This window comes from Paramisgurnus dabryanus, chromosome 22, assembly GCF_030506205.2.
Source record: "Paramisgurnus dabryanus chromosome 22, PD_genome_1.1, whole genome shotgun sequence".
In the NCBI taxonomy this organism is placed as follows: Eukaryota; Metazoa; Chordata; class Actinopteri; order Cypriniformes; family Cobitidae; genus Paramisgurnus; species Paramisgurnus dabryanus.
In genome coordinates this window covers 10,947,487-10,966,932 of record NC_133358.1, presented here as the reverse complement: position 1 = coordinate 10,966,932, position 19,446 = coordinate 10,947,487, and the positions used below count along the sequence as shown (strand labels likewise).

Sequence of the window (19,446 nt, the reverse complement as noted above, 5' to 3'; positions counted from 1 at the left end):
TGAATATTTTACGTTGTATTTTTAAACAGACCGAATATTTTAAAGTGAAATCTAAAAGGTGAATGTGGACTATTGAATTTTTAATACAGAAAATATACACGCATGTTGAATTTCAGCCCTTAAAAATGCAAAACCTAAAAATACAATGCATTAAAATTCAAGCACGGTTAATACAATGCATTTTTTTTCAGGTAGTACAATTCAACAGGCTATTTTAATTCAAAAACATAAAAATACAATGCATTTAAATTCAAGTACGGTTAATACAATGCAATTTTTTCAGGTAGTACAATTCAACAGGCTATTTTAATTCAAAAACTTTTGTCATTATTTTTCTTCCATATACGTAAATATATTATTTATTTTACAAATCCATATTTTACTGCTCCACACAATCGTGTGGCTGACGTCAGAGACTACCAGCCTCATTCTAACCACATTCATGCATCCTCAGTGTACCAAATTTCGCCAAAATAATTTTATTTTCACTTTCAGCAATTTAATGCAACTGAAGACTTTTGCAACATTGTCCAATTTCAATCTAGGCTATCAAATTCACGCAGTCTCAGTCCTCATGCGATGTAATCTGTATCCATATATGGGTCACACTGGTACACGTGTAGACTTTATTGCATTAGGGTGAATAGGTGAGACCACCGGAGAGCACATATGCGGACATCTCCGCAATCCCTGAAATGCCAGTACACTGTGAAAGGGAGAGAAGGGGCGCAGCCCGGTCTAGCAAATGAGAAAATAGAGAAGTGGGGAGTCCGACGGTGAATTTTACGTCAAGCATGAGATGTGGGCGTGAAGCAGAGAGAGAAAAAACACGAGGCATTACCGCCTATTCTTAACGGGGTGCACCATTTCACTCCTCTGCGCCTCACCGCACGGGAAAATCACACAGAGTTTCTGAATAGCTGCTCGAACTAAACGGCGATGTACAACGTTCAGATCTGGCAATCTTTTCCCATCAAAACTATCTAAAATTGGCATACACTCCAATGGTTTTACTGGACGTAGGATGGGATTAACTTTGACCGGAAGATATATTTCATTGTTTCTTGCTGTTCAAATAGGTAAGTCGTTTTATTAAAGTAGGCTAGTAGCTATATGTTGAGATGGGCTGACTTTGTTTTTTAAAATGCTGTTGTTTGAGCCATTACATATGCATTTTATTGAAAACGAATATTTCGTAATTAAGGTCATAGTGATGCTCTGGAAAAAATTTGAAATTAAGCCATAACGTTGTAATTGTAGAGTGCATGTTGGTGCAAGAATGCATATTTAATTGTGACATTTTATTGTCCGGATTAAGGTTAAAAGCCGTGCAAATGGCTACATAGCAAAGACTTAAAATGAAACAAAGTTCATTTACGTTTTTAAAAGTCATATAGCCTAACACTGCGGCTAGCTAGTCACATCGCACTGCTTTATTCCATTTTGGAGATTCCCGAAAAATAAAGCCGCTCTAAATCTTAATGGAACAATTTGCGGGAAGTGTGGGACTGCCCGATCTTCTCCGCAATAAATTATTCAAAATCCAATTCAGAAAAATGATATAGTGAACAGAAAATATGACTAATGTGTTTTGGCATTAAGTGCATTAATAGGTGGGAGTTGCTGTTGTTTTTCCTGAAGAGTGAGTTTCATAGCCTAGGTGACGAGAGTTTTTTTACGGTCCCGTGTGTTAAGGTCATTTACAATCATGCTGTCCGCTACGGAATAACCTAAAATATAATTATATAACCTATCTATAATTATTTGAAAATCTATTCAAATACGATTGCTTTACATTTTGCAAAATATATCGAGTCATGCCTGTTTTTTATTGCATGCATTTTATTGTGTTTGAAAGGGTTGCATGTCACTTCAACTAAATATTTAAAATCATTCGGATAAAACCAATAGTATTGAGTATGTTAGTAAAAAAATACCCGTTTGGTATTCGTAATCTAGTTGAACTCTATTAATTTGCCATAACCCCCTCCTGACTTCATTGAACATATTATGCGGTGCCAGGTTGACACCAGTAACGCTGACAGTGTCTTGTAAGGTGGTCGTGACCACTAGTACAGTAGATAGGTGAGTCTAGATGCTCAGTTGTTTCTAAATATAGATCATACATCGTGCTTAAATAAAAAATATATAATAACAATTTACTGTTCGATCAGATTTATGCGTTTTTCACCATTTAAGACATTTCATAGATAATTTATCTTCATTTCTAATTCGAACTCATTCGCTTTTATAGAATGCGGTTATTGTTTGCTGCGTGTACGGTTTTGTGAAGAGCATCGTTGCATTTCGCATCCTCATATCCGCCATGTTGAAATCTGAACATTATCATTATTTTGTCCGGAAATGTTGGGCACGGCATAAGCTACAGACTCTAATACAAGGTAGCGCATCTACGAAATTATTAATTTTTTGGTGGGATTTGTAATGGTAATTAGTTGTAACATGGTTGAAATATGTTCATAATACGCTCCTTGTGTAGAAAAAGGGCGATCTGTTCGTGATAATTGTAGATGGGTATTTCATTATTGCGGCATTATACAGTAACAAGCTCGTGTGCCTGCTTTCAATATATATATATATATATATATATATATATATATATATATATATATATATATATATATATATATATATATATATATATATATATATATATATATATAAATCGTATAATATAATATAATATAATACATATCATATTTTCACAAAAAATATATAGCCTATAATATAACTAAAATATATCGATTGTGTTCTTCTCCATGTGTGTTGTGATATACATTTGTTTGATGTTTAATCCGTGGGCAATGAAGGAAAAACAAAATTAATGTGCTTCAGTTATATCTGTTTCAGCAGAAGGCTGTGGAGAATTAATTTCCGTTTTTGTTTTCTAATAGCGTATAATGGATTTAATAATTTTGCACACACACAGACATATTTATTAGCATATTCCATGTAAAATTATGTTAAGAAATTAAGCATATCAATGTAGGGATTGTACACGATGTACATGGAGTGTACATCTTGCTCATATTCCTACCGTGGCCACTAAGCGCAAGTTCGCCCAAAACATTTCCAATACTTGCTAAATTGACAAGATCCAGTTGCCTAACAAACCCTAGAAGCCAGTGGCTTTATGGTTCGTTAGGCAAAGGAATCTGGAAAATTGATCAAATTGTAACCTTTCACATTCTGTCAGTAATTTGGGCAGGAAAAGCATCCATGTCCAAATCTTTTCGTTTCCCCTAATAGATCTGTCACGAGGAAAAGAGACTAGATGTGTAAAAAGGGAGGGGGAATACAAATCACTCAGAATGAAAATCTCACCACACACAAGCCCACGTAGCCCCACCCCCGATGTAAACCATTACATCATCGTTTGTCCACGCGCCACCCTCAAGCTCAACATGCACATTATTCTGTAAAAGCGTTCAGTTTCTTATAATCGCTTCGTTTCGATTTTGTATTATTCGATTACTTATTTTTAGTTATTTATGTAATATAAGTATTATTATTCTATTTTTAAAATTATCCAATATAAAAAAACTAAATTAACGTGATACAATTAAAAGAAGAAAAATAAACCAAATAGGATTAAATAAATTAATATCGAATATTAAAACGATTGGTTTAAATATTGCACAGCAGCAATAACTTCTCTTTGATACAGTAATTTCAAATAAGAGGTGTAATGGTCATCTCTCTTTTTCCAGCCTATTTGCTGCAGGCGGTTCGAGCGGCTGGGAAATGTGATACAGTGTTTAAAGGTTTCTCAAACTGTCTGCTTCGACTGGGAGAGAACATGGCCAACTATCCACAGGAGCTGGACGACAATGAAAACCTCCAGACCATCTGCACGTAAGGGAAAAGTGCAAACACACAACAAAAAATAATGTATACGTGTGTGCGAGAGAGACCAAGAGGAGCCAGATGGCACGAGGGGCCCCCTGTTTAATTCGACTCCATGAACATAAATAGAGCCGCATATCCAGTATGGCGTTAATGCGCTGCTACACTATTCACATTTCACCAGTTAATTACAATCAGATGAAGCGTCTCTACACGACACGGCCAAAGGTCAACATGAGTAATTGGATCAGATTGGAAGGTAGAGCACGATTATTGTAAGCGATACGCCCTCTAAAATAACGGGTTCATTTACAGCCGCGATTGAACGGAACCGTGTCGCATTAAAGTGACACGACAGCATGTCGTGAAAATTTGATCCTTTTTCCAAGTATTATCTGCAATTAAACCTTACTTGAGTATTTTTTAGCACGTTATACATTTTTGTTAATTCCAACTTGACTTGGAACTTGCTGATCTATTTGAATTTATTAAAATTCCGAATAACAATTTCGCCTTTATAACCATATTCTTTATTAAGCTATAAATATCTATGGCAGGAATCGTGTTGCATATTACTGCCAGTGCACAGCGAAAACAAAAGTGCTTGATAACATGCAACATTTCATTTACACACAAAATTTCAAAATATGTATTTAATTCATTTCGCAATTTTACTTCTTCCATGAAATACAAATCTTGATTTTATTTTATTTCACCCATGATAACTGGGCGACTGTGGTCGTGTATATATTTGTAAATGTAGGGCTTATATATGTGTGTGTGTGTGTTCCTGAAATAAATTAATAAATAATGGGCTTCAGAGTGGGATAGCGAAAGGGGGTGGGGCGCAGGAGGGGAGTTGAAAGAGAGAGAGAGAGAGTGAGAGAGATGAGGAGAGTAAAAAAAGAGCAAGATAGAGAAAGTGAGAGAAAGAGATGGGGAGGGCACCAAAAAACACGTGATATGCAGACTTTCCCTTTAGAGCCGCATTACAACTCGGGTTTCCCTCGTGCCCTCTCTACTCATGAGGACATGCAGTAGCCAAAATAACTCATACATCTTGAATTAAGTCATGACTGTATACATTTAGAATAAAATTTTGTCGTCGCATGAGATATATTTTTAAACATATTAGGAAATACGGGAATTTGAACGTAGGCCTATTCAAATTTAAATTAGAATAGCTTTAGTAATTTTCGAAATTAAATGCTTTAAAATCTTTCATCTTTAGCCTACTTAAATAATTTTTTTTTTTTTAAAATAACATTTTAAAAATAAAATGTTAACGAAATTTTAAAGAATTTATTTAAAAGTAGTCTTTATTTGCATTATATGTTAATGTGTGCATAAACAGAAACAGAGATGTACCAGTTAAATATAAAAATAAATTTGAAACCACGAATTCCAGGAAATGGTTTTAATTTATTCCTACATTTAGATTTTTTATGTTATAGAAAAAATAATATAACTATAAATAGTAATATAATTTCCAATAACGTCGAAACAACGTACGTCTTTTGTTATTTAAAATTATTATATTGTATAATCTAGGTTCACACTTGGCCTATAATGAACAATTATTATATGCGCCCCAAACTCAGTTTGTTTAATATTTGATTTGCAGTTACTGGGATGATTTCCATTCATGTGCGACCACTGCACTGGCAGACTGTCAGGAAGGAGCCACAGATCTGTGGGAGAAGCTGAAAAAAGAGTCCAGAAATCTGGACTTCCGCGGCAGCTTGTTTGAACTGTGTGCTGGTGGAAACGGGTCGAGCCGGTCTGCTGTTCCGTTCGGCTTAACACTCATCCTGACTGCACTGTCTACGCTCGTGACGTGGCTTCAGTTTTAACCCACGGGAAAGCAAGAAAACACAACACAAAAAAACAAGAGAAGAGACGAGAAAAAAACAAGAACAACCATCAACACGAGAATACAAAAATAAAATAAAAAAGAATAACGAAGGTCAACATTCATCCTTACACAAATGGATTTATATATTTCATGTGAAGAAAAGACAATTTTTGCAAGAGACAATGGCAAGCAGAGGTCTTCTGGGAATGCTCAAGCACATTTGCCTGACTCTGGGTCGATTTCATGAAATATTTATCAGATATTGAGTTGAAATGACGGCCTGGATTTATGAAAGGTCCTGGTTAGAATAGCAGCATTTTATAACATGTCTGTTATGAATGAATTATTACTGTAGGCTTTTCACATTCTCAATGGTCATCATGCATATAGAAAGATAGGAAATATTCTGCCATCAGTCATATTCTCATTTCGTACCATTTTGTCAATATTTAGTTTGCATATATTAACATTTATTTTAGTCAAGCCAAGTATTTGGATGTGTGAGGGGGTTGGATATTTTGCTAACCCACCAGTTCAGAAATATATAGGGAACATCTCTAATAATCACGATGCTAATAATAATAATATATAATAATAATAATAACAATAAAGAAACCTCAGGAATGACTACAGGCATCTATTTAGTGGAATACGACAGGAATACAGAAGGACAGAGACAACATAAGGAAAATAAGCTTTTAATAAGGAAAAATTTAACTTGAGCATGTCATACTGTATGTAGCCAGGAAAATGGTGTGAGAAAAAGGATGTGAGATGAGTTGACTGTTGTCATTATTTTTCAGATCTATTTAGAAAAGAAAATCTATTCCATTGCATTTCAAAAAAATATTTGTCTCTTTATGTGTAGGACTTATAAAAGTATAAAGGTAACACTTTACATTACAGTGGCAGTGTTATCCCTTACATATACCAATGTGTAATTGCGAGCAGCTTCAGAAAAAAATTACACATTAAGTACACGTAGTTCATTATTATGACGCAGTACTTACGTAATAACACTGCAATGTAAAGCGTGGCCCGACAGTATCGTAGCACGACAGTATCCGGACCTTGACATTACTAGTTGGATGAAGTGAATTTTGCTAGCTTTATTTGATGTTGCCAAGGCATAGACCACGTTTCACTGCCTTCAAAAGATGTGTATTTTGTTTGTTCGTTCGTTTGTTCGTTTCTGGGGATGTTGCATATGAAATACCTGAATACCATAAGTAAATAAGTATGTGAAATGAAAAAGAGAGATACTTTATCAGTTTTAAAAACAGATTGATTATACAGGTATATAAAATAGACTGCTAAAAAGTATTTAAAGAGTATTAAATAAAAACAGTTACTGTTTAAAAGAGATTTGTGTTGTTTTCACTGATTTAGCCTTTGTGGTGGTTTGCATCTGTCCTTTATATCTAATGTTATTTATAACTCATATTCAATTTATCCTCTAATTTATCACGTTTATTCAAACGTTTATCAAACATATAAAAATAAATGTGTTGGGCAGAATGAGCGCTTCAGCATCAAGATTGAACACGAGCACGCAGGCGCGAGCGCAGGCGAGACTCTGTCGAGTGAAGACGTATAGTTTCATTATTAATATGGTGGCAAAGAGAGAGAGAAAGAGAGTCGTTTCATATTGATTCCCCCACACTCAGCGCATTTATAAGCACCTACTGTACGAAAACAGCCACCGGTATACTGACGGCGACAAGATTGAAAAATGATAGTCGAGTATTTATTTTAAAGACATTCATATGACTAAAGACTTTATAAAACGTTATCCAACCAATAATCAACTGGCATTTTAGAGGGGTGTGTTTTAAGTGATATGTGACATGCAGGGCATTTACCACAATAGACATTGAGGGGGACATGTACCCCCCTAGAAATCAGCCAAAATTTCGCATTGTTTGATTTTTAAAATATACATTAATTTAGCCGTGAATATCCCCCGCCCCTAATGTTTAGGATGCGATTGCATTGATACACAAGCCTCAAAATAGTTATCTATACTAGGCAATATAAAACATTTGAAATAATAGGCTATAAAATTGGTAAAATATATTTTGGTATTAAATGGCATTTGTAATGCAATGAATGGGTTAATGTTAAAAATTTTACATCAAACAAAATTCAAGTGATTATTCTTAAGCTTAATTATTTAGTAGCTTTTCTAAAATCAATATAAATCTAATACACTCTTAAAAATAAAGGAGATTAAAAGGGTCTTTTGTGCAACAGAAAGGTTCTGGGGATGTTAAAGGATGTTTATGGAACCATACCGCCCGAAAAAAACTTTATTTTTAAAGGATAAGTCAATTTTCTTAAAGAAAAAATCCAGATAATTTACTCACTACCATGTCATCCAAAATGTTGATGTCTTTCTTTGTTCTGTCGAGAAGAAATTATGTTTTTTGAGGAAGGCATTCCAGGATTTTTCTTATTTTAATAGACTTTAATGGAACCCAACACTTAACAGTTTTAATGCAGTTTAAAATTTCAGTTTCAAAGGACTCGAAACGATTTCAAACGAGGCATAAGGGTCTTATCTAGCAAAACGACTGTAATTTTTGGCAAGAAAAAAAAGCACTTTTAAACTACTTTTTAACTACTCGTCTTCCTCCAGCTGTGTGATGAGCCAGTGCGATTGCACAATGACGTCGAAAGTTCACGTGTTACATATATGAAACGCACATTTGCGAACCATTTTAAACAAAAACTGACACAAAGACATTAATTAGTATCATTCCACATACAACAAAGTCGGAAAGGTCCTTTTTCTCCACACTTGTAAACACTGGGACGTAGTTTCGCATAAGTCATCTGTGACCTCTTAACGTTATGACGTATTACGTGAGGTCGCGCTGGCGTGTCACAGGACCGTGCATATTTTTTAAAAGTGCATATTTTAGATTTTTCTTGCCAAAAATGACAATCGTTTCGCTAGATAAGACCCTTATGCCTCGTTTGGGATCGTTTAGAGTTCTTTAAAACTGCAATTTTAAACTGCATTAAAACTGTTAAGTTGGTGTCCATTAAAATGAGAAAAATCCTGGAATATTTTCCTCAAAAAACATAATTTCTTCTCGACTGAACATAGAAAGACATCAACATTTTGAATGACATGGTGGTGAGTAAATTAGGCTATCTGGATTTTTTTTTAAAGAAAATGGACTAATCCTTTAACAGTGTACAAAAGATGGATACATTCTGAATCACACTAGTTATACCAGTGCAGTGGCAAAATGAGCACTAGTTTTCTCACTGGAGGTGTGAGACTGCATGAATGAAAGTCCTGGAACATCAAGCCTCGTTTTATGCCCCTTTATGGTTTAGAAAATGAAATTGGATTCAATTCCTGCTGTCGCTGGAAGCGGATGACGACTACATTTGTAATCTCATTAAAATGCATGCTATTCTGTTGCTGGCACTGCACATGCTACCCTGCCCACATCCCTGCGTAGTGCATAGTGCTACAGATTTTTCATTTCTTTTATTTTTTTCTTCATACAATATTGCAACACTCATTGGAGAAGTTCCTAACATTATAAAAAAGGCAGCACCCATTGTGACATTTAATCTTTAACCAAAAGTGGAGGAAACACACACAGAGGCACACACACACAAACACACTCATTCACACTGAGATGGCTGGCTCCCCTACCGCTGCTTCACAACAGACTATGCATGGCCATTTTTCAGGGCTGGCAGACTTGATCAATGTGCCCTTGCCAGTGCCAGGCGGACGTGGCATTGCTTGCTTAGTGGTGCCTTTTCTCACAGTGCTGTGAACACAAAGGCAGGGCATTGCATTTAAGCAGGGCATCATGGGAGGTTGGGGTTTTCCCTCAGTAACAGTCAGGAGCCATGGACTGATCCACTAAGCAGTTAGCATTGTAAACACATTTCAATCAATCAATCAATCAATCAATCAATCAATCAATCAATCAATCAATCAATCAATCAATCAACCAACCAACCAACCAACCAACCATCACAGTAGACGGACAATTTAGTAGATAAATGATTTTTTTGCTATAATTTTTTCCTTTTAGCATTAAGCCATTTTTAACTATAAATTGAAAACTTTTGTTTTGACTGTTTATTTAAACATAAGGGCTTCTCAAACCGGTCCTGGAGGACCACTAGTCCTGCACACTTTCTAAGGCTGTGTTCAAAAGCTCTAAAATGCTGCCCTCGAAGGCAGCTTTCCAAGGCATGAAGACATAAATCCACCTTCGAATCCAATGTTTGGTTCACTAACTGTCTCTATACCTTGATCATCTTGTCCCACAAATCTATGGCGGTGAATGTTATTGGTCGATCCCGGTTAAATTGATAAAATAAAATGGCGGCCAGAAAGTGGCTGGAGCACAAATTTAGAGTAAATAAAGTTATATTTTCACTTGTTACACCTTTTGATTGCATTTTTGGCACGACATTAGTATTGTAGTTTTCAAATATGGGACTAGGTATCACAAAGGCGCTCTCTGTTTATATTTCAAACAGAAATCCCTTACGCTGCCTATGACTGTCCAAAATGGGTTTCTCGGAGCAGCCTTAATGCACAAGTGCTGGCTCCGAAGTCATTTTCCCATGAGGCAGCGGGGCAACAATTCAGCTGCAGCCTATAGCTGTGTCCAAATTCGCCTACGTATACTATGCCCTAATAGTGTGCACTGTTTTTGTGTTGGAAAAGTACCAACTTTTTAGGGCAGAATGATAAAGTATGCAAACACTCTGACATAAAAATGTATAATGGAAGTGACGGCTGTTGCCTGGACAGAGCTGTGATCCAACACAGCATCAAAATACAACTCATCTCATTTCTTTATTCATTATTTGCCATGTCATGTTTACTCTGTAGTTTAATTTACGCATTTTGTAACACATCTACACTTCGAATTTTCACCTAAAATTGTAGACCATCTGGGAACTTTATAATTTTAAACATACTATAACTAGGGACATACTAATTCTAATTTCGAAAACTCTTTTGGAGGGATAGCATGCAAACTGGGTCACAGGGTCTTTCTCCCTCATCTGACACACCTTTATAGGCTCTGCAGTCTTATTTAGGTGCAGATCCGGCCTGGAGATGTCTGTTGTCTGTGATTCTTATTAAAGTGATTATTTTCTCTTTAATACACAGGATGCTGATTCACTTTTAATTTAATCATGACAAAACATTATGATAACCAATTTTTGCATGAGCCTGCTATGTTATAAACGGATATAACGTTACTATTACATTTCATATTAAGTTCACATTTCATTGGTGGCTTGATTGTAAACATCTTCAAAAACATTCAAATAAATAAATGATTTGAAGAAGAATATTAAGCTTTTCTCTGTCCCCACTATACAATTTTGGCTATATTATTTGTGTCATCTTCAAAAATTGCTGCAGAGAAATTTTATGTTTATTGGTCCCCTCACACTTACACCAATGAGTACCTATAAAGTTCCAGAATGGTCCACTGATTCTGGAGAAAATTTGAAGTGTAGATCCATGCATAGGGCAGATATTAGACAAAACTCATTGCACTCTTACTGTAGGTTTACACCAGACGCGAGTTCAACAATTGGCGTGAGTAGATTACATACACATTCAATGCAAAGACACGATCAGACGTGTTCTCGCGTGGGGCGATGCGAATGATGCGATATAGGCGGCGCGTTTGTTGCGAAAACACGTGCTATTCGCCTCAAACGCATCTACGCCCAAGTTGAAAATATTCAACTCCAGTGAAAAATTTGAATGACACGAAGTTAAATCCACGTGAGTAATCTAGAGTGATTAACGCGATGCCACACGTTTGGTGCGTACGTAGCATTAGGGGCCAATCACACCAAACGCGTTTATGGCAGTTGCAGGCGCCTTTTTTGAATGATATTCTATGGGCAGTGAGCATATACGCGCTGTTTATGTGCGCCAAATGCCTTGCGTTTTTTTCCGCTGGCCGCAGCACGTGTTTTTGAAGGAGCGCTGAGAGTGGAAAAGCAGCCTTGCGTTTCCAAGCGTTTAAAGCGCGTTTGGTGTGATTAGCCCCTTAGAACGGCTGTGTTAAAAATAACACATCCGTGTTCGTTTAGGGACAACACACTAAATGCGTTGCTCCACAATTCACACATCTCTGTGTTTGTGAAGAAGTCACATTAACTGCCACCGCTGGGGAAGCAGCCCATGAACACATGCACACATACATACACATTTACTTACCTCGTTCCTTCCATCGTTGCGCTATCAGAGGAGCGGGTGCACACGCGATTCTGATAACACCTGGACATTCTCTCATTTACTTCACTCCCCATTCATAGATATTTCCATTGCTGGTCGTTGCATACACTCACACTGCACTTGTCTTGTCCTTTCTGTGTTGTTTGTATATGCATACGTTTCCTGACGGGGCACGCTGCGTTGGCCAAACCGAGTGAACGAGCGGCGGCCGATTATGACGTCACAGGTTGGATCGCGTCGGCGCAGTGTGACCCAAATCGGGAAAAACCCAGGGGGGCAGGGTTTCATATTTTATTGAAGCTTCCCTGGACGCCGCCATTGCTTAGCGAACACCCATCTGCTGTTAGCATCCCATTGACTCCCATTCATTTTGGCGTCACTTTGACAGCGAATAACTTTACATCTGAGGCGTTTAAAGACGCCATTTGTCCATTAATTATTTCTAAAGAAACACGAAAATGTATAAAAGGCTCCATTACCATGTATCTTACGTTATGTCCCAGTAGAAGCAGTTTTTGTAAAAATAGGCTAACGATTGCGTCATAACCTGCGACTTTCTGTCGCACAGTAGAGAAATTACCATATGGACTGGGAGAGAAGCTCACAGGCAATCTTTTACTGACTGTGAGGCAATCGGGTGGACGTGAAGGCATAAAGTCAAGGGAGATTATTAATCAGAATACTAACCAAAATGTGCTCCTGTTCACGCTCGCCGTCTCTGCAAGATTCAGTAGGTGATTCAGACTTCCCGTGGCACGGCTATTAGAAGACTTACAATTGCCAGACAGGTTGCTCACATGACATCCACGTCATTGAGCTCAGTTTGAGTCTGCGCAGTACGCTCGACACCCAGGAAGTGCGTGCTTCTAATTGACTTGACTTGTCTCCGTTGAATCCAATGGGGTCGCTGTGTCCATTTCTTTTACTGTCTATGGAAAAACCACTGTCTTATTTTGAGTGGGAATTCCTAGGTTTATTTATATGGGAAGATTTGTGTTATTCTGTTAAGTGTTAATGGATTGTGTCTATATATATATATATATATATATATATATATATATATATATATATATATGATATGAATATATATGTGTGTGAAATGTTTTATGAATTATAATTGGCAAGTAAATGGGATACTTGTGGAGATATGAAATGTTATACTTACCCAAAAGTGGTATGGCCCAAAAAGGGGCGGGGCTTGGCCTATATAAGCTGAGGCCAAACCTTAAAGCTATGTTTATACTCGACGCGTCCGCACCGGCGCGTTGGTGCGCGGCAAAAATGACGTCAACGCGGAGTGGGCGGTCGCGCGCGTTGGGTGCGCGAGACCCCATTTCGCGTGGCGCTGTGCACTGCATTTTTTGTAACTTTCCGCGCGGCTCCGCATCCGAAAATGACCGAACTCGAGGCGATTCTGTCCGAGCAGGCAAGCCTGTGACGTATCTCTTTGATCAATCCAAGCAAAACAATGTATATATTTATCTGACACTCTGGAAGTAAAGTATGGAAACTTTGCAGTTTAAAACACGAATTCTTTTACATGATTCAGAATGTTTGGCTTATATTTGTATTGAATGAACCTCTAGACGAGGAATAAAATACAAACCTTAAGATATCTGTACTGTTTGTTTAGTAAAAAACGTTAATGAAATGATAATGTTTAATAAAGACATATTTAAAAGATTGTTGTTTTATTCATGTTCTCATATTTATATATCAAACTCTGACGTTAAAAGCACCAGGGTTGTTCCAGCGGACGACTTCTTCTATCCTCTTCTTTGAGTTTGTTTTTGACTTTATTGCTCGCAACAGCGAGCGCGTCAACTATAAACGCCTCGTCTGTTTGGTGAGACGCGCGCGCGATCCGCGGAGGCTTGCGTTGCGGACCAAAGCGCGAGTATAAACAAAGCTTTAGGTGGTGCTTGTTTACCAAGTCAGGGCGAGAGTGCTATTGTGGAGCCTCAAGCGAAAAGCAAACCTCTTTTGGTATATGGTGGATACCTGTCTCATTTATATATCTGTGTTGGATTATTTTTCTACATTTATTTATTTATTTATTTTTTTTGGTACTTTTGATTTTTTTGGTCATTTGATCAGCACGTGTATATATTCTTCACTGTGGATAACTCTTTTGGCACTGTAAATAAATTCCACCTATTCAAAAGAACAACTGTGGGCGCGCCATCATTTTTTTCAATCCCACACGAACTCACACTGTTCCCTAGAAAGCGAGCTGGTAGGCTCGACTCTATCACAGTGTTATTATTGAAACAACACAAAATCAACACAAAATCAACACAAAATGTGTTAAAATTACACATAATGTGCTAAAAGCATAACACAAAAAGATTTCTTGCCGTGTATGAGAGGGTGGAGTGTAGTTGCGCTATACAAAATTAACAATTTAAATAAAAAAATTAAGCTATACAGTAAACATTACATGACAAATAATGAATAAAGAAATTATTAAGTACAAAGATACGTTTTTTGATGTGTTTGTGTTTCTTAAGGATACAGGCAACAGTCATCACTTCTGTTTCATGTTAGTATGTCCCAGTGTGTGCTCTGCACTCACAAAACAGTACATACTATTAAGGCGTAGTATAAGTTGGTGAATTGGGACCCAGCTGCAGTGTTTTGTCGTTTTGGGGGATCTGTGTGAATGGGGATCATTTTGAAAACATTGTCCGTAGAACTTTTTAAAAATGCAAAGGTGCAAACTTTAGACACATTTGTTCAGATCCAGTGGCGGCTGGTGACTTCTTTTTTTTTGAGTACGCTCGATGTGAAGTTCGTCACAACATGTAGGCTTATGTAGCCCATGTGGTTCTAAGTGCCTGCTGCAGATGGGTCTAAAGGATTTATGATAAAAGAGACGCTCGTGTTTGCCAGATACTCGTATAATCTCATGTGTAATCACAGTTTACTGTTAAGGCAGTGTCTTGCATGAACTTTGTGAATGTGAGCGTCTCTTTTATCAAAAACGGTTTTGACGCGTGTGCAGCAGGCACTTATTTTGACAAAACACGTGATGCACATGGTTCACATGACGCAACAAACACATATTTTGAAAACGCAAGCAACACACATGACACATATTTTGAATTAGCCCCCCTCAGATGAGCAGGCAGGAGCCGCCACTGTTCTGGGTGAATTTTTTTAATGGTTACACTATTAAAAGTTTAATTTAAAACATTATAAAAAAAGTTTAAGACATACAGGTAAAACCGAATAACATCCATCTTGAGATTGTTTGCAAAACACATTGATTGTTGCAGTGGTAATCTTATATGAGACCATTGAGTAATACAAAAGAATAACGCAAAATAATAAAACACTTCAGTTCTTGCAGCATTAGTCTTCAACAAAAACCAGACGTCTTTCATCAGAATAATCATATTTATCTCTGTTATATTATTGCTCCACAGGAGAGACTATGCATGGCCTCAGAAGCTGCTGTTTTCAATCCCAGCTGAAAGCCTGAGGTTATGACTTTAAATTCAGTCTTCAGCAAATAAACGAACAAATCAATCTAATTACTGTTGATGGAAGGCATTATAATAGTATGCATACTTCATCATCCCATCAAATTGTAAGCACATAGCAAGTTAGTGGCATGTAGCATATGTCCAAGCCGGCCATATCGCCACATCTGGGAAACAAAGACATCTAATGTAATTACATTTCCTGGGTCATTCAACACTACCTATTAATGTCAACCAAAAAAATGTTACAAATCGTACATTAGATCCTTTCAAACACAAAAAGTAAACCTGAGATAACAGCTTTATCATATATAAATATATATATATGCTTTCTTATATGAATCACTTTTCAGAAGGCGTTATGCTGGAGTGAATCAGGATAAAATGTCATAGTTTGTTGCCATCTCAACGCATGTGTCAATTTGATGCTGTTTGGTGAAGATGGATTGGTTGACACCCAGACTCATATGATGGGCTTGTATAATGCACCACATGGATTTCAGTTTTAATGGGACAAAATTGGATCATGCAGAGGTGAAAATTGAATTAGGGACGGTATCAGCTGTAGGGACTACTTGAGCACATTGTTCGTTCTTCAGGACGGTGGAGAGGTTTGCTCATCAAGGAGCAATTACATTGGTTTTTTGTATATTTCTTTATAACACAAATTCTCTTTAAACACAGATTATTACATATTTCTTAAACTCCTGCTTCTTTATGAAATTTAATGTCATTCTCTTTGGCTGCTCTTTGATGGTTGCATTTAAACATGAGCTCTCTGAGATAAGCTGTGCCAGCATTTTAGCAGAAAAATGGTCCAGACTGGACTTCACCTCATTTTTATCCTCTCATCTTCCCTATCACAGACATTAAGCAATAAAAGGTATAAAACCTCGGGCAGTTTAGCAAATGTCAATTTCTTAAGACTTTTAATTCTTTGTTAAATCAAAGCATCATGCAGTCTTTAACACTTACCAATGTTCTACAAAAGGGGCATCGGCCACAAAGCTCGAATCATTTCGAATTGGTTTCTTGAACATGAATATGAGTTCACTGTACTAAAATGGCCCCCACAGTTACCAGATCTCAACCCAATAGAGCATCTTTGGGATGTGGGGGAACAGGAGCTTCTTGCTCTGGATGTGAATCCCACAAATCTCCATCAACTGCAAGATGCTATCCTATCAATATGGGCCAACATTTCTAAAGAATGCTTTCAGCACCTTTTTGAATCAATGCCACGTAGAATTAAGTAAGTTATGAAGCACAGTATTAGTATGGTGTTCCTAATAATCCTTTAGGTGAGTGTATATATATGTTTCATGACTTTTTGATGTTTATGCTTTTTGATTAGCTGCTGCCTTTTGTCCTGAACGTGAGAAAATGTGAGAAAAAAAGACAATATAAAAAATGTATTTCTATCCGGCTATTATTGCACAATTGTGTTTATTTTATGATGACAACTGGCTGGATGTTCATTATCACTTAGATGTAGTGTGATATACTGTAGTGTTACTGTATCTAGTGTCTTCTTTCAAGAAAAATTATTGGCTAAGGTCAAAAAGTGTGTATTGCACAACCTTTACACATGTATATACTGAGTTTACATAAAGGGTCCATATTATGCCCATTTTTACAAGATGTAACATCTCAGATGTGCCTAGAATGTGTCTGTGAATTTCCGGCTAAAAATATCCAACATATCATTTGTTAAAGCATGTCCAAAATACCTCTATTTGGGTTTGAGCAAAAAAGTGTTTTTGTGTCTTTAAATGCAAATAAGCTACAGCTCCTCACTCACTTACCAATAGACAGTGAGCGCTTTTGGTTAAAAAGCAGATCAGATTCCTGTGAATACAGACAATAGTGTCTTTAGCCACATCGGCGCTACAATCGGCTATTAAACAGATTTCAAAAAGCTTTTTGGTAAAAGTCAGTCAGTGGTTGTGGGCGCGGCTTTGTTTGTGTGACATCACATTAACAAGAGAATCAAAACAGCATGTCTAATGAGACTGCTTTGGTTTTTGGTGTATACAATACATTTTTTATCGTAGGATGGTTGTGTTCACACACTGCCAACGCACATTTATGTTCAAAAACCTTGAAAAAATTTATTTTGCATAATATGGACCCTTAAAAATGAGTAGACAACTGAACAAACAGAAATATTACTGTATGCTTTTGTTCAGCTCAGTGATAGAGAGAGCATTGCAAAAGATCAGAAGACCAAGAAAACACACATACTTAACAAATGTATACATTGTAATGCACTATAAGTTGCTTTTGGTAGATAGATTCTATTGGGGTAGGGTCGTGTTTGTTTACATGATTTCAAATGTCAACATTGGCTTTCAGAGATCAAGAGTGTTTTTATCTGGAGATTTGGACCAAAGCCATTTGGTTTATCTGGCTTATAGGGTTATGTCATAAATATGTCAATTTTATAACTTATAATGATGACCTAAATGCAAACTGTGATATATTATCGTCTCATTTTACTACTGCACTTGGAGACGCCATGTTGGAGACGCTTAACAGCTTGGTAACTCCTGATACACAAATCGACTACCTCACCTGTCTGCAGCACTGCTATTCTGGAGTTTAGAGCCTTTGGGCAACACCGCCTGTCTACTGTTGTAGGATCAACTGAGCATTATTTAGTATCCCTTTCAAGTCTTCTGTGGGCAGCCAATATATCAAATATTTTTTTGCCTGGTTTCACACAGTAAAGAAAAGCTTAACAGCACTTGAGCTGACAAAAGGCCCACACAATTCACATACAAGTAACGAAAAATAAGGAAAACAAAGCAGTTATTTTTTTAAGACAATACAGTCCAGAGGGTTTGAAGAAGCACATATTGAAGGGGCGAGAGAGATGTCATGAAGAAGGGGAGAGAGGACAATAAGAGTGATAGGACAAATGACAGACAGCATCTTACTGAGTGAAAGAGGTTAAAACAGAGACAAAGAAGGGAATGAATACGTTTTGAGAAGGTGCGAGAGAGAGAGAGAAAATGAAAGAACAAAAGACAGACAGAGCAAAGAGAGGAAGTCAGACTAATTGCCTCAGTCTCAGATTTGCACCCGTCAGATGCCGCCTAGTGACATTAAAATTGATTTCTTTTCTGCTGTGGTGCACCTGTGGTGTTGCAAAGAGATCAAGCCAGCCAGAGCCTGAAATACAGGAGATGTTGCTGCAGGGGACACCGGGTCAACGTTGAAGCCCTTTAAATGTGTGTGTGAGAGAGGAAAACGTCTCTGAGAAAATGTTCATTCTGACAGAAGGAGAATTAGTTTTGTGTTGTGCTCATGGGTTTGGTAGTTGTATTGCAGATAGATATAGATAGAGAGACAGATAGACAGACAGACCGATAGATGGAAAATCTACATACATATAACTTCCTGTCCTTTTCTCTGCTCTCCATCCATCTATACATATCCATTGACTCTTGTCTTTGGAGAAACGTTGGGTTAGTGGCATGACATTTTGTTTTCACTTTTTTTGCAACCCCAAAACAAAAGTCATCTGTGTCCGATTACCTTCATAATCCTATCAGCCTTTTGGTTATATATTATTTACCAAATGCTTATCATCCAGAGCGACTTACAGTACAGTAATTATACAGACAGTCTCCCTGGAGTAAGCTGTGCTGAATTGCCTTGCTGGAGGGCACGGTGGTGCAGGGCCCCGCTTACTAATTCAGTTTACAGATCAGTCCCATCTGGGACCAAACCAGCACAGAGTCTTAACCATTAAACCCCTACCACCCCATTCACTCTCTCTCTTCCTCTTTAACACATACGCAATTTATTCCTAACTCCCCCACAAGCACAAAAAACCCACCCCAACTCAAGACCTCAAAACAGAGATTACACGATTACATAGACAGATAGAAAGATAGATAGATAGATAGATAGATAGATAGGTAGGTAGGTAGGTAGGTAAGTAGGTAGGTAGGTAGGTAGGTAGGTAGGTAGGTAGGTAG

General features: G+C 37.2%; 1 protein-coding gene across 1 annotated transcript; it reads left to right on the top strand.

The window, feature by feature from the left end:
- Nucleotides 1-781: 781 nt before the first annotated feature.
- nrn1a (neuritin 1a) lies at nt 782-7,085 on the top strand. Its single transcript, XM_065294757.1, has 3 exons — nt 782-1,079; nt 3,732-3,876; nt 5,492-7,085. Exons 1-3 carry the CDS (start codon nt 1,025-1,027, stop codon nt 5,718-5,720), a joined length of 429 nt encoding a protein of 142 aa, XP_065150829.1. The 5' UTR covers nt 782-1,024; the 3' UTR covers nt 5,721-7,085.
- Nucleotides 7,086-19,446: the final 12,361 nt, after the last annotated feature.

Excerpts from the sequence above, each read along its gene's own strand:
- nrn1a (XM_065294757.1), top strand. The coding sequence starts at position 1,025 with ATGGGATTAACTTTGACCGGAAGATATATTTCATTGTTTCTTGCTGTT. Across the intron at positions 1,080-3,731 it reads GTTTCTTGCTGTTCAAATAG|CCTATTTGCTGCAGGCGGTT; the intron begins GTAAGTCGTTTT and ends CTCTTTTTCCAG. Across the intron at positions 3,877-5,491 it reads AACCTCCAGACCATCTGCAC|TTACTGGGATGATTTCCATT; the intron begins GTAAGGGAAAAG and ends TTTGATTTGCAG.